Here is a 12,506-nt window from a genome sequence, read left to right as displayed (position 1 = left end):
GAATTCCTTCAACATCTCTCCCTTCTACTTTAAAATTTCTATCTTAACCCATCCTTCCTTTTATCCTCTAGTTCCCACTTTACTCTTGTTTTCATTTCAATCTCCTTCTTCCTGAGTTCTTTTATCTTTAACTTCTTGCTCTTGCACAGATCCCTTCTGTATAAAACCACTGAGATGCCTACACACTAAAGAAAACCTAGGCTTTTCCTTGAGCAAGGTATCCTATCCAGTTACTGCCTCTCATCTTCACTGCCTCCCTTGCAACCTGGCTTACCCATCCCTCACTCTACTGAAACCCCCTCCTGGACAAAAGTAATGACTTTTTCTCAGTAAGAATTTTCTATTGACCCTTGCATAGGATTAAACATCCTTCAGTGTAAAATTCACTTCCAGTGAACTGTATTTTTCTTCTGTGTTACAGCTCATTACTTTTCTAGTTTTTCTCTTCTCCTCACCCTCAAACCTGACATTTCTCTAACATTCTGTTAGCTAATCTCTCACTTTTCTTTGATAAATTCAGTCATTTCCATGTATATGGATGTACACATGGCTTCAAGCATATGGCGATAGATAGATAGATTATAGATAACTCTGAATTCTCTATCTCTGATTCAACTTTTCTAATCAAATACCAGTCTCAAATTTCCCAGCAGTCTACTGGATGCCTCCATTAAAAATTTTAAAAATTAAAAATTTAGTTATTTCAGGGCTCTTTAGAATCTTTTAATGGCAAGTCTCAAACACATATGAAAGTAGAGAAACTAGTATTATGATGCCCTATATGCCCATATACAGCTTCAACAATTAACATACAACCAATCTTGTTTTCTCTATATTCTTTACATTTGATTATATTGAAGCAAATCCCAGACATATCATTACATGTACAACTACATTAATACCTTTAAAAGATAAGGATTCCTTTTCTTTTTAACACAACTATAATACAATTGTCAGAGATTAATTAACCAAAATTCCCAACTATCATAAGTAGCTATTGAGTGTGCTCACAATTCCCAAGAGTCTTAATTTTTTTTTTTTTTTTTTTTTGGATAGCTGGTTTGTTCAAATCAGGACAAAAAAGGTCCACACATGGTATTTGCTCTCCTCAGCACTTAAGTACAGGTTTGGTTCTTTTTTTTTTGTCTTGTAATTTACTTGAAGAAACTGGGTCATTTGCAGAATTTACCACTTTTTGAACTTTGCCTATTTTATCCCTTAGGGTGGTTTAGTATGTTCCTTTGTCATTTTTTAAAATTAATTTTTATTGGCGTATAGTTGATTCACAATGTTGTGTTAGTTTCTGCTATACAGCAAAGTGAATCAGCTATACTTATACCTATATCACTCCACTGTCATTTATCTTATAGTGTTAACAAAGCCATTCGCTCTGCATGGGGATATAATTTGACCTTATCTTTCCAGCTTTGTATAGATTTGTATTTCTTTTCTCTAACACTGAAAAATCTTGGTTCTTAATGTCATAAACATAATTAGCTATTTCCTTTACATACTATTAAGTGTATATATATATATATATATACACACACATATATATACACACATGTGTGTATATATTAGATACATTAATATCACATATTTTAAAATTTCAGAACAATATAGCAACTGAAAATCGTTTAAGATTTCTTTCAAATCTTTTCTGTCCTTAAGATGTATCCCAGAAGGAACACACAGCCAAATTACTTTTTTCAAGGAAACAATTTGGAATAATTCCTCTAGATAGTCAAATCCCCATCAACTCAGTATACTGTTAAATTTGTTTCATTTTGCTTTAGATTATTTAATTTTTTAAAATTTTGTTAAAATATACATAACATAAAATTTACCATCTTAACCATTTTTAAGTGTACAGTTCAATAACATTAAGTACTTTCACACTGTTGTGCAAGCAATCTCCAGAACTCTTCTCATCCTGCAAAACTGAAACTCTATACACCTTAAATAATATTCCCCACTCCCTCCTCCCCCAACCCCCTGACAACCATCCTTTTACTTTCAGTCTCTATGAATTGGGCTACTCTAGGTACTTCATGTAAGTGGAATCATATAGCATATCTTTGTGATTGGCTTAGTTTGCTTAGCATAATGTCCTTAAAGTTCATCCATGTTGTAATATGTTTCAAAATTTCCTTCCTTTTTAAGGCTGAATAATATTCCATTGTATGTATATACCACACTTTGTTTCATTCATCCATTAAAGGACACTTGAGTTGTTTCTGCCTTTTGGCTACTGTGAATAATGCTGCTATGAACATGGGTGTGCAAGTATCTCTTGAGACCCTGCTTCCAATTCTTTCAGGTATATACCCAGAAATGGGACTGCTGAATCTTATTTTTAATTTTTTGAGGAAACGCCATATTGTTTTTCACAGCAGCCAAACCATTTTATGCTCCCATCAACAGTGCACAGGGATTTCAATTTCTTCATATCCTCACCAACACTTGTTACTTTCTGGGTTTTTTTTTTCTTTTTGATTAGTAGCCATCCTACTAACGGGTGTGAGGTTACTTTAGATTTTTCAGATGTTTCTTTTTTCAATTTGATTTAATTGGTTTTATAATTATGTGAAATATTTACTTGGTTCTAAGGTCAAATCTACACCACAAAATACACTTAGAGAAGTTTCACTTTCATCCCTGTTTCATGTCTCCATAGGTAAACATTTTTATTCGGGTTTTTTTTTTTTTTTTCGGTACGCGGGCCTCTCACTGCTGTGGCTTCTCCCGTTGGGGAGCACAGGCTCCGGACGCACAGGCTCAGTGGCCATGGCTCATGGGCCCTGCCGCTCCGCGGCATGTGGGATCTTCCCGGACCGGGGCACGAACCCATGTCCCCTGCATCGGCAGGCGGACTCTCAACCACTGCACCACCAGGGAAGCCCCTATTCGTTTTTAAAGATATCCTTTCTTTTGTCATCCACAGCTCAAAAGTCCTCAATGACTATCCAATACCAAATCAATATTCTATATTCCTTAGCCTGGTACTCAAACTTCTCTACAATCTGAGTGCAATGTCTAGCCTACCTTCCTAAACTTAATTCTCAAATCCTCCCCTTCTCACACCCTATATACCAACAAAACTGGACTACTGATCACTTCCTAACCATGCCCTGTGCTTATAAGCTCTGCTCTAGACTTGCTATGTCTAGAATGACTATACCGTATCTCTACCCATAATTCCCAATTATTCCAAATGGAAACAGTTTTGCTTTTGAATGCTTAAAACACTAGATTATACTTAGCACATAATTACTACTTTCTGGTTAAATGGATGAAAGCTAAAGGTAAAATAAGTAATTATAATGTAAAAAGTAATTAATATACAAGAGTTTGAAATAGGTATTACCAATGAAAGTACTAGTACTGCTCTGCTGAATACAATGGCTACTAGCTACATGTGGCTGTGGGGAAGAGACACTAAAATGTGCCTGGTCTGAAATGAGATGTGCTACGAGTGTGAAATATACACATTTTAAAGAGTTGGTACAAAAAGAAGAATGTGAAATACTAATAATTTTTATGTGGTTTCATGTTGAAATGATATTTTTGACATTTCAGTTCAAGTAAAATGTATTAAATTTATTGTTACTTTCCTTAATGCGCTAACTAGAAAATTTTTAAACTTCATGTGGCTCACATTATACTTCTATTAATCAGTGCTGTACTAATTATACGCCCAAAGATAAGTCTTCTCTTTCGTTCACTGAGTTTAAAAAAGTACCTTTTTAACACTCAGAGCTTAAGATTCCAAAGTGTAAAATAAATAGAAAATTATAAGAAAATATAGATTTAACAAATTATCCTATAAAAAATCTAAAACAGGGGCTTCCCTGGTGGTACAGTGGTTAAGAATCCACCTGCCAATACAGGGGACACAGGTTCGATCCCTGGTCTGGGAAGATCCCACATGCCATGGAGCAACTAAGCTGGTGCACCACAACTACTGAGCCTGTGCTGTAGAGCCCACAAGCCACAACTACTGAGCCCACGTGCCACAATTACTGAAGCCCGCGTGCTTAGAGCCCAAGCTCCACAACAAGAGAAGCCACCACAATGAGCAGCCTGCGCACAGCAATGAAGAGGAGCCCCCGCTTGCCACAACTAGAGAAAGCCGTGCGCAGCAACAAAGACCCAATGCAGCCAAAAATATAATAATAAATTAATTTTAAAAAAACTAAAACAATGCAGAATCACAATACCTTAATTATTAAGCAAATAGTAACCATATGCAATAAAACCTGAATTGACAATATTAACCAATGATTCATTTAAAATTGAAAAATTTAAACCAAATGTATTTTATAATAAACCTATTCCTATACTTTTTTTAAAAAAATATTTAATTAATTTATTTGGTTGTGCTGGGTCTTAGTTGCTGCATGCATGTGGGAGCCAGTTCCCCAACCAGGACTCAAACCCGGGCCTCCTGCACTGGGAGCGTGGAGTCTTAACCACTGCGCTACCAGGGAAGTCCCTAATTTCTATACTTTTTTTTTTTTTTTTTAAATTTATTTATGGCTGTGTTGGGTCTTCGTTTCTGTGTGAGGGCTTTCCCTAGTTGCAGCAAGTGGGGGCCACTCTTCATCGTGGTGCGCGGGCCTCTCACTATCGCGGCCTCTCTTGTTGCAGAGCACAGGCTCCAGATGCGCAGGCTCAGTAATTGTGGCTCACAGGCCTAGTTGCTCCACGGCATGTGGGATCTTCCCAGACCAGGGCTCGAACCCGTGTCCCCTGCATTGGCAGGCAGATTCTCAACCACTGCGTCACCAGGGAAGTCCCCCATTCCTATACTTTTAATTCACTTTCTACAAGGCACTTTATTCTTTTCTACTAATTTGCATATGGATATTAAGACAACTAGGCTACAACACTTATTCTCCCATAGATGGTCTAGATTCACTTATGCTAACTGGCTCTCTGGCCCTATGGGTGGTTATCCCCTTTACCCCTCAGCTATGAATCCTTCCAACGCTAGGGGGCAAAATGGGGCAGAAAAAGATGACTTTCCAAAGTAAATAGAAACTATATGCCTCACTCACAAAATGTTCACAAAAACCTTACAAAAGCCAAATGAAAGGACTGAACCAAATGTTTCTTATTTGGGGAAAATATTTTTTATGGTTAAAGTTTATAAATGCAAAATAACCTACAAGCCTAACACTTTGGTTTTCACAGATAAGTGATGAAATGGGAAGTAGGAAAAGGCAGCAGGTGTGAATTTCTTAAAACAGTCAGTATATTAATTAAATTACTTTACAAATAACTGTCCCAAAGAACTGTGGAAAGACAGGTGCATAATAATCATTCTTCAAATTACCCCCAAATTTGAATTTTTCTAATAAATAGGGAGGATTTAATAAATAGAAAAAGCCTGCGCATAGCAACGAAGACCCAACACAGCCATAAATTAATTAATTAAATAAATTTAAAAGATGCAGACGTAGAGAATGGACTTGAGGACACAGGGAGGGGGAAGGGTAAGCTGGGACAAGTGAGAGAGTGGCATTGACATATATACACTACCAAATGTAAAATAGATAGCTAGTGGGAAGCAGCTGCATAGCACAGGGAGATCAGCTCCATGCTTTGTGACCACCTAGAGTGGTGGGATAGGGAGGGTGAGAAGGAGACACAAGAGGGAGGGGATATGGGGATATCTGTATACAAATAGCTGATTCACTTTGTTATACAGCAGAAACTAACACAGCATTGTAAAACAATTACACTCCAATAAAGATGTTTAAAAAAAAAAAGTTAATGTCTTTCATTAACAGAGATTTGGAAAATATGTTGGATTAGAAAGATACAAAAATTAGAAATTAACATCCACAAATTGCAAGGCTAATCACCAGTTGCATATGCAGTTTGAAAATATGTAGAGGGCTTCCCTGGTGGCGCAGTGGTTGAGAATCCTCCTGCCGATGCAGGGGACACGTGTTCGTGCCCCGGTCTGGGAAGATCCCACATGCCGTGGGGCGGCTGGGCCCATGAACCATGGCCACTGAGCCTGTGCGTCTGGAGCCTGTGCTCCGCAACCGGAGAAGCCACAAAAAAAAAAAAAAAAAGAAAAAAAAAGAAAAGAAAATATGTAGAAAGAATAGAGCAATTTTCCTGCCTGGTTAAAATACAACATACATTTCTACATAAAACAAAGAAATACATACTAAGAACTGTAAAAAAAAAAAAAAAAAAAAATCATATCCTTTACATGACCAGTTACTCTCATAGGATTTTTTACCAAGAAAACTATTAAATGGAAGAAAAAAATCATGAGCAAATGATTCATAACACATATCTAGAAAAGGAAAAATTAAATACAAATTATATCTTCAAACCTAAGGGAATTTTAAAAAATTTATTACCATAAATGGTGATTATTAATTCAAAATTATTATTTAAATTAAGACAATCAATTAACTAATAAAATAATCCTAAATAAAATGATTATCTTAAATAATACAAAGGAAAGAAAAAGTTTATAAGTGAAATAAGCAGAAAATCAAAAAACTGGTAAGAAATATTCAGAAAAGACAACTGACTTGAAGAGAAGGGATTAAAGTGAGAATTTTTTCATTCTCATTTTTCAATATTTTATTTAAGGTTATACTGCATTAACAGTTTTTAAAAGGAAAAATAGTTATGTATAACTGAGCAGCAGATCTTTTAAAACCTCTTTCTTAAACAAAACTAGAAAACATTTTTCAGTTAAAAGGATACAAAATATATGTAGCAAAATAAGCTACAAGTACTTGTACATAAAAGGTGTCCTTATATTTGGATAAAACTTTTCCTAGAGCCTTGGCATCATCCATATCTCTGGGAACCTTCATATTCACTCTTTCTTCTCTAAAGAAATAAAGTGAAAAAGATTTTAAATAGAAATCTGCCAAGATAATTCATATCAAAGTCAAGTTCAAAACATGAAGTTTTATCCAAAATGATTTGATGCCTTGATCTGTAATATGCTAAGCATAAATTCACAAAATTTAAATTTAAAGTCTACAAATTATTTGTTTTGTAATGCTTTAATATAATTTCATGAGATATGTAATCCATTTGAAAATTTAGGATGACCTAAACTAAAGGTTAAAAAGCATTTGCTCAAACACTGGAGTAAATTTTGAATTAAGAAATGAACCACTGATGTTAGCATATTTAAAACATACTGAACATCATTTTGGGTAATCCTCATGACAAACTGAAGTCAATAATCAATTACAACCGAAATTAAGTAAAAATTTCAATGAATTTATAGTTCACATCTTTTCTTGACTATCCCAGCTCAAAGTTCAGATAAAAACTTAAACACTTGTCACTTTCTATTAATTTTACTTTATATTTGGTGCCTTGTTTGGAACTGAATGTTCTGTTTATAAAAGCCCCAAATAATCACTTTTGTGTTTAATGTATATTGTACCCATTTGTTTACATGATAAAATTTAACTAACCTTGCAGAACAATAATAGAATGCTGTTTAAGTCCTATAAAAATAGCAGGTAAACTAAAATGGGTTTTCTCATTTATAAATTTAAAAGCTTAAAAAAGCTCTTTATAGGCGTGTGCATGCATCTCACACATATACACACACAGAAAGAAATAGGCAGAATATAAAAGATTTATAACAGCGTATTATTATATTAAAGTGTTATATTTCTTAGAGCAGATTGGGATCCAAAACAACCTTAATCTACACTCTATATTCTTTCCCTCTTTCAGTCAGCTCTTTATTTCCTACTCCTTTGATTAAAAAGAGAAAGGATCTAAAATTCAATTATACTAATATTAACATAACAATATAACATGCTATCCTCCCAAAGGCATTTACATTCACATAAGAAATCAAAGTATTAAAATAAAAATAAGTTTAACTATAAAATTTCAAGCATAAGAAAGCGTTAATGAAAGAAATTTAGAGGAAACAGGAACTTCCTTATACCCTGAAATCACATTTCAGTTATCCATTACCACACCAAGCTGGCCCTGGTTGAAAGTCTAACTACATTTTAGTAGTCTCTGATGTAATCTATGATTACCCAAGGGTGTTGTTATTGTGGTTGAATAACCCAGCGATATTTTATCCTCATAAAGTATGTTTCAGGTCTATAATATTTTCCCTAAAATTCAAAAAGCTCTGAAAACCAAAAGTTCTTTGTAATCTATCAGCAAAAATTGACCCACACTTATATATAGTTTTTCATAGTCTTCTATAATACAGGTTTCACTGTAAAAATATTAATGTATTTGACTATGGGGTGCTGCCCCAGATCCTGCTGGAGATACTACATAATATACAGTATTTATTCCATGTTATCTTTCCAAAATAGAAAAGTTCTAAATTCTGAAATACGTTTCACTCCCAAGGTTTTTGCTATGGAATTGTGGCTGTATACTAGATAGACAAGTCTTTTTACAAAGCGCATTTAACAGTGAAAAGTGCCTATTCAAACCATATCATTTCTATAAAACAGGGAAGAGAAAAACAGCTAGGAGACAGAGATGTGGTGCAGAAGTAAATGGGTGAATAGAGGCCAACAAAAACTGATGACACGGAAAAGTAGGAAGGGAGAAAACAGGGATGGAAAAAGGGATAAAGCAGAGAAAAAGAGCATCAGTATTTCTCAAACTGCAGGTCAATATCTATTATGGACTGCAATATAAATTTACTTGGTCACTACTAACATTAAAAAATAATATGCAATAAATTTATTAATGTGGCTATGTTTTTCAACATAGCCATTAGAAAGATGCCTTAATTAGAGGAGCAGAGCTAGGAGAACCTTGCACAGAAAATCAAGAGACATATTTGGAAAGAAGTATTTAAATTACAGTGTCAATATGAACTTGCTACAAGCCATGAGAGCTGACATACAATTATTATGCCAGTTCTGTTCCTTAAATTAGCTGAACTTTCAATGCACGTTCATCTCTATAAATGTCTAGACATTTTCCTTTTCTTTCAGTATACTTACTCACTAAGCTGAGGAAAATTTTTATATACCAAAAACATAACAAAAGCTGCAGATAAGAAAATGGACACCAATATAAGAAGCGACATTCTTGCTGACCCAGCTTCTGCACAGGCTTTCTCTGAAAAAAAAAAAATAAAAAAATTATAATTAAGATAAATATAGAGGAAGACAGTATTCCAAGCAAGTAAATAATTTCTTGAAAGGTTTTCCTCCCAAAAAACTGTTCACACTTTTGCCCCAAACGCTGTAACATTAAATTTTAAATACTACCATATTTGACGTTTATTAACTGGCCATAGTTCTTTGCAGGGATATATGCATTTTAGAAGCACAGAAAAACAGAACACCAGAATTTGTAGCACTGATTTGTTGATAAGCCAAAGGGGAAAAAAGGGCATTGCTCTAAATGCTATCACTGACTTTCAATTTTATATATCTATATTGGGAGATAACAGCATAGGCAGAATGGCCTCTTAGGAAAAATGAGGTAATCTGGCAATTACTTCAAACTGTCATGAGAAAGAACCCACAGATTAACTAATGCAACTGATGAATGTTACACTTTCTCTTTATACCAAGTGCTTCAGAATATAGTTGAACCTCAAATGTTTTGGGTGACTTTGTCTGTGACTCCAAGAATGGGAGAATATGTTTGTGTTCTCCAACAAGGTAATCTTAGTGTTATCTTAAAAATCATATGCAAGTGGGTGGAGTCAAGATGGTGGAGTAGGAAAACACTGAGTTTGCATCTCCTCACAACTAGGGCACCTACCAGGTGCTGGTGGGGGACTTTGGACACCTAAGGGGACAAGAGGAAACCCAGAGCGACCAGGTAGGACGTGGGGGGGAGCGAGGGGGGAGGAGAAGTGGAGGCAGGAGGGACTGGCACCCCTGAAGGGCGCCTGGGGGAGAGGAAGGGTTCCCCCCCCAGGGGCCCACTCACAGGGAGGGGATCAATGGGGATGGGGAGAGACCCTCAGGGAATCAGAGGATTGGAAGGGAATGTGGCCAGCATTTCCCCCACCCACTCAGGCCCCAGGAAGACTGCTGAGGTCCCAGGGCTGATCCTCCACCCTCCGAGGCCCCTTCCATCTGCATGGGTCCTGGGGGTGTGGGAGGGAGGAGGAGAGGAAAAGTAGAGGTGAGATGGGACCAGTGCCCCGAGGGGTGGCTGGGGGAGGGGAGGGGTTTCCACACTCAGGAGGTGGGCACCGAGGAGGGGCGCACCGAGGGCACACGGTGATCCCCTACCCACAGGAAGGGGATCAGTGGGGACAGGGAGGGAACCTCGGCGGATCAGAGGGAACTAGGCCAGTACTGGCCCTGACCACTTGGGTGCCAGCAAGCCTGCTGGGGCCCCAGGCCTGAGCCTCTGCTGTGAGGCCCCCTCCAGCTGTGCAGAGTTTAAGCCCCGCCCCCCACCCCCCAGGGCTTTTCCAGTTCTGAGCCTAGGCCCTGCCCCTGCCTAAGTTTGCCCCTCCCTCACAGCCAAGGCCTTTTACTGCTTTTATTCTTTTTGCTATTATGGTTGTTTCACTGTGTTGTTGTTATTTCATTTTTATTTTGTCTAGTATATTTTTTATCTTTCTAACTTTATTTATTTTTTATCCTTTGTTATTGTTCTGTTCCTTTTTTCTTTTCTTTTCTTTTTTTTTTTTTTTTTTTTGGTCACACACCAGGTGGCTTGCGGGATCTTGGTTCACAGGCTGGGGGTTGGGCCTGAGCTCCTGTGGTGGGAGCACCCAAGTCCAAACCACTGGCCTAACAGAGAACCTCAGACCCCAGGGAATATTAATCAGAGTGAGGTCCTCATCCCCGCACCAAGGGCCAGCTGTACCCAACTGCCTGCAAACTCCAGTGCTGGAAGCCTCAGGTCAAACAACCAGTAAGACAGGAACACAGCCCCACCCATCAAAAATAATGAGACAGGCTTCCCTCGTGGCACAGTGGTTGAGAGTCCGCCTGCGGATGCAGGGGACACAGGTTTGTGCCCCGGTCCGGGAAGATCCCACATGCTGCAGAGCAGCTGGGCCCGTGAGCCATGGCCACTGGGCCTGCGCATCTGGAGCCTGTGCTCCGCAACAGGAGAGGCCACAGCAGTGAGAGGCCCGCATACCGCAAAAAAAATAAAATAATGAGACAACAAAAAAATATGTTACAGACGAAGGAACAAGGCAAAAACCTACAAGATCAAATAAGTGAAGAGGAAATATGCAACCTACCTGAAAAAGAATTCAGAGTAATGATAGTAAAGATGATCCAAAATCTCGGAAATAGGATGGAGGCACGGATCAAGAAAATACAAGAAATGTTTAACAAAGACCTAGAAGAACTAAAGAATAAACAAGCAGTGAACAACACAGTAACTAAATGAAAAGTACACTAGAAAGAATCAATAGCAGAATAACTGAGGCAGGAGAACAGATAAATGACCTGGAAGATAGACTGGTGGAAATAATTGCTGAGGAACAGAATAAAGAAAAAAGAATGAAAAGAATTGAAGACAGTCTCAGAGCCCTCTGGGACAACATTAAACGCACAAACATTGGCATTACAGGGGTCCCAGAAGATGAAGAAAAAAAGAAAGGGTATGAGAAAATATTTGAAGAGATCATAGTTGAAAACTTCCCTAACATGGGAAAGGAAATAGCCACCCAAGTCCAGGAAATGCAGAGTTCCATACAGGATAAACCCTAGGAGAAACACACCAAGACACATATTAATCAAATTAACAAAAATTAAATTCAAAGAAAAAATATTAAAAGCAGCAAGGGAAAAGCAACAAATAACATACAAGGGAACCCCCACAAGGTTATCAGCAGATTTTTCAGCAGAAACTCTGCAGGCCAGAAGGAAGAGGCAAGATATATTTAAAATGTTGAAAGGGAAAAACCTACAACTAAGATTACTGTACCCAGCAAGGATCTCATTCAGATTTAACAGAGAAATCAAAAGCTTCACAGACAAGTAAACGTTAAGAGAATTCAGCACCACCAAACCATCTCTACAACATATGCTAAAGGAACTGCTCTAGGCGGAAACACAAGAAAAGAAAAAGACCCACAGAAACAAACCCAAAACAAGTACAGAATTTTAACAGGAACATACATATTGATAACTACCTTGAACATAAATGGATTAAATGCTCCAACCAAAAGACACAGACTAGCTGAATGGATACAAAAATAAGGCCCATATATATGCTGTCTACAAGAGACCCACTTCAGACCTAGGGACACATACAGACTGAAAGTGAGGGGATGGAAAAAGATATTCCATGCAAACTGAAATCAAAAGAATGATGGAGTAGCAATACTCATGTCAGATAAAATAGACTTTAAAATAAAGACTGTTAAAAGGGATAAGGAAGGACACTACACAATGATCAAGGGATCAATCCAAGAAGAAGATATAACAATTATAAATATTTATGCACCCAACATAGGAGCACCTCAATACACAAGGCAAATACTAACAGCCATAAAAGGGGAAATCGACAGTAACACAGTAATAGTG

The 12,506-nt window shown here is 37.3% G+C and overlaps 1 protein-coding gene across 1 annotated transcript in view; it reads right to left on the bottom strand.

Annotated features, from left to right (window-relative positions):
• TMEM41B (transmembrane protein 41B) overlaps positions 1-12,506 on the bottom strand; it is a 30,885-nt gene that overhangs the window by 7,466 nt on the left and 10,913 nt on the right. Inside the window, exons 2-3 of the mRNA XM_059069164.2 lie at positions 8,991-9,108; positions 6,739-6,867 (exon numbers count right to left, since the gene is read on the bottom strand). Coding sequence (XP_058925147.1) covers positions 6,739-6,867; positions 8,991-9,108 — 247 coding nt within the window. The remainder of the gene's footprint in view (positions 1-6,738; positions 6,868-8,990; positions 9,109-12,506) is intronic.

Source organism: Kogia breviceps, chromosome 7 (genome assembly GCF_026419965.1).
Source record: "Kogia breviceps isolate mKogBre1 chromosome 7, mKogBre1 haplotype 1, whole genome shotgun sequence".
Classification (NCBI taxonomy): domain Eukaryota; kingdom Metazoa; phylum Chordata; class Mammalia; order Artiodactyla; family Physeteridae; genus Kogia; species Kogia breviceps.
The sequence above is the reverse complement of the archived record's forward strand: the minus strand, read 5'-3'. Positions and strand labels throughout refer to the sequence as shown.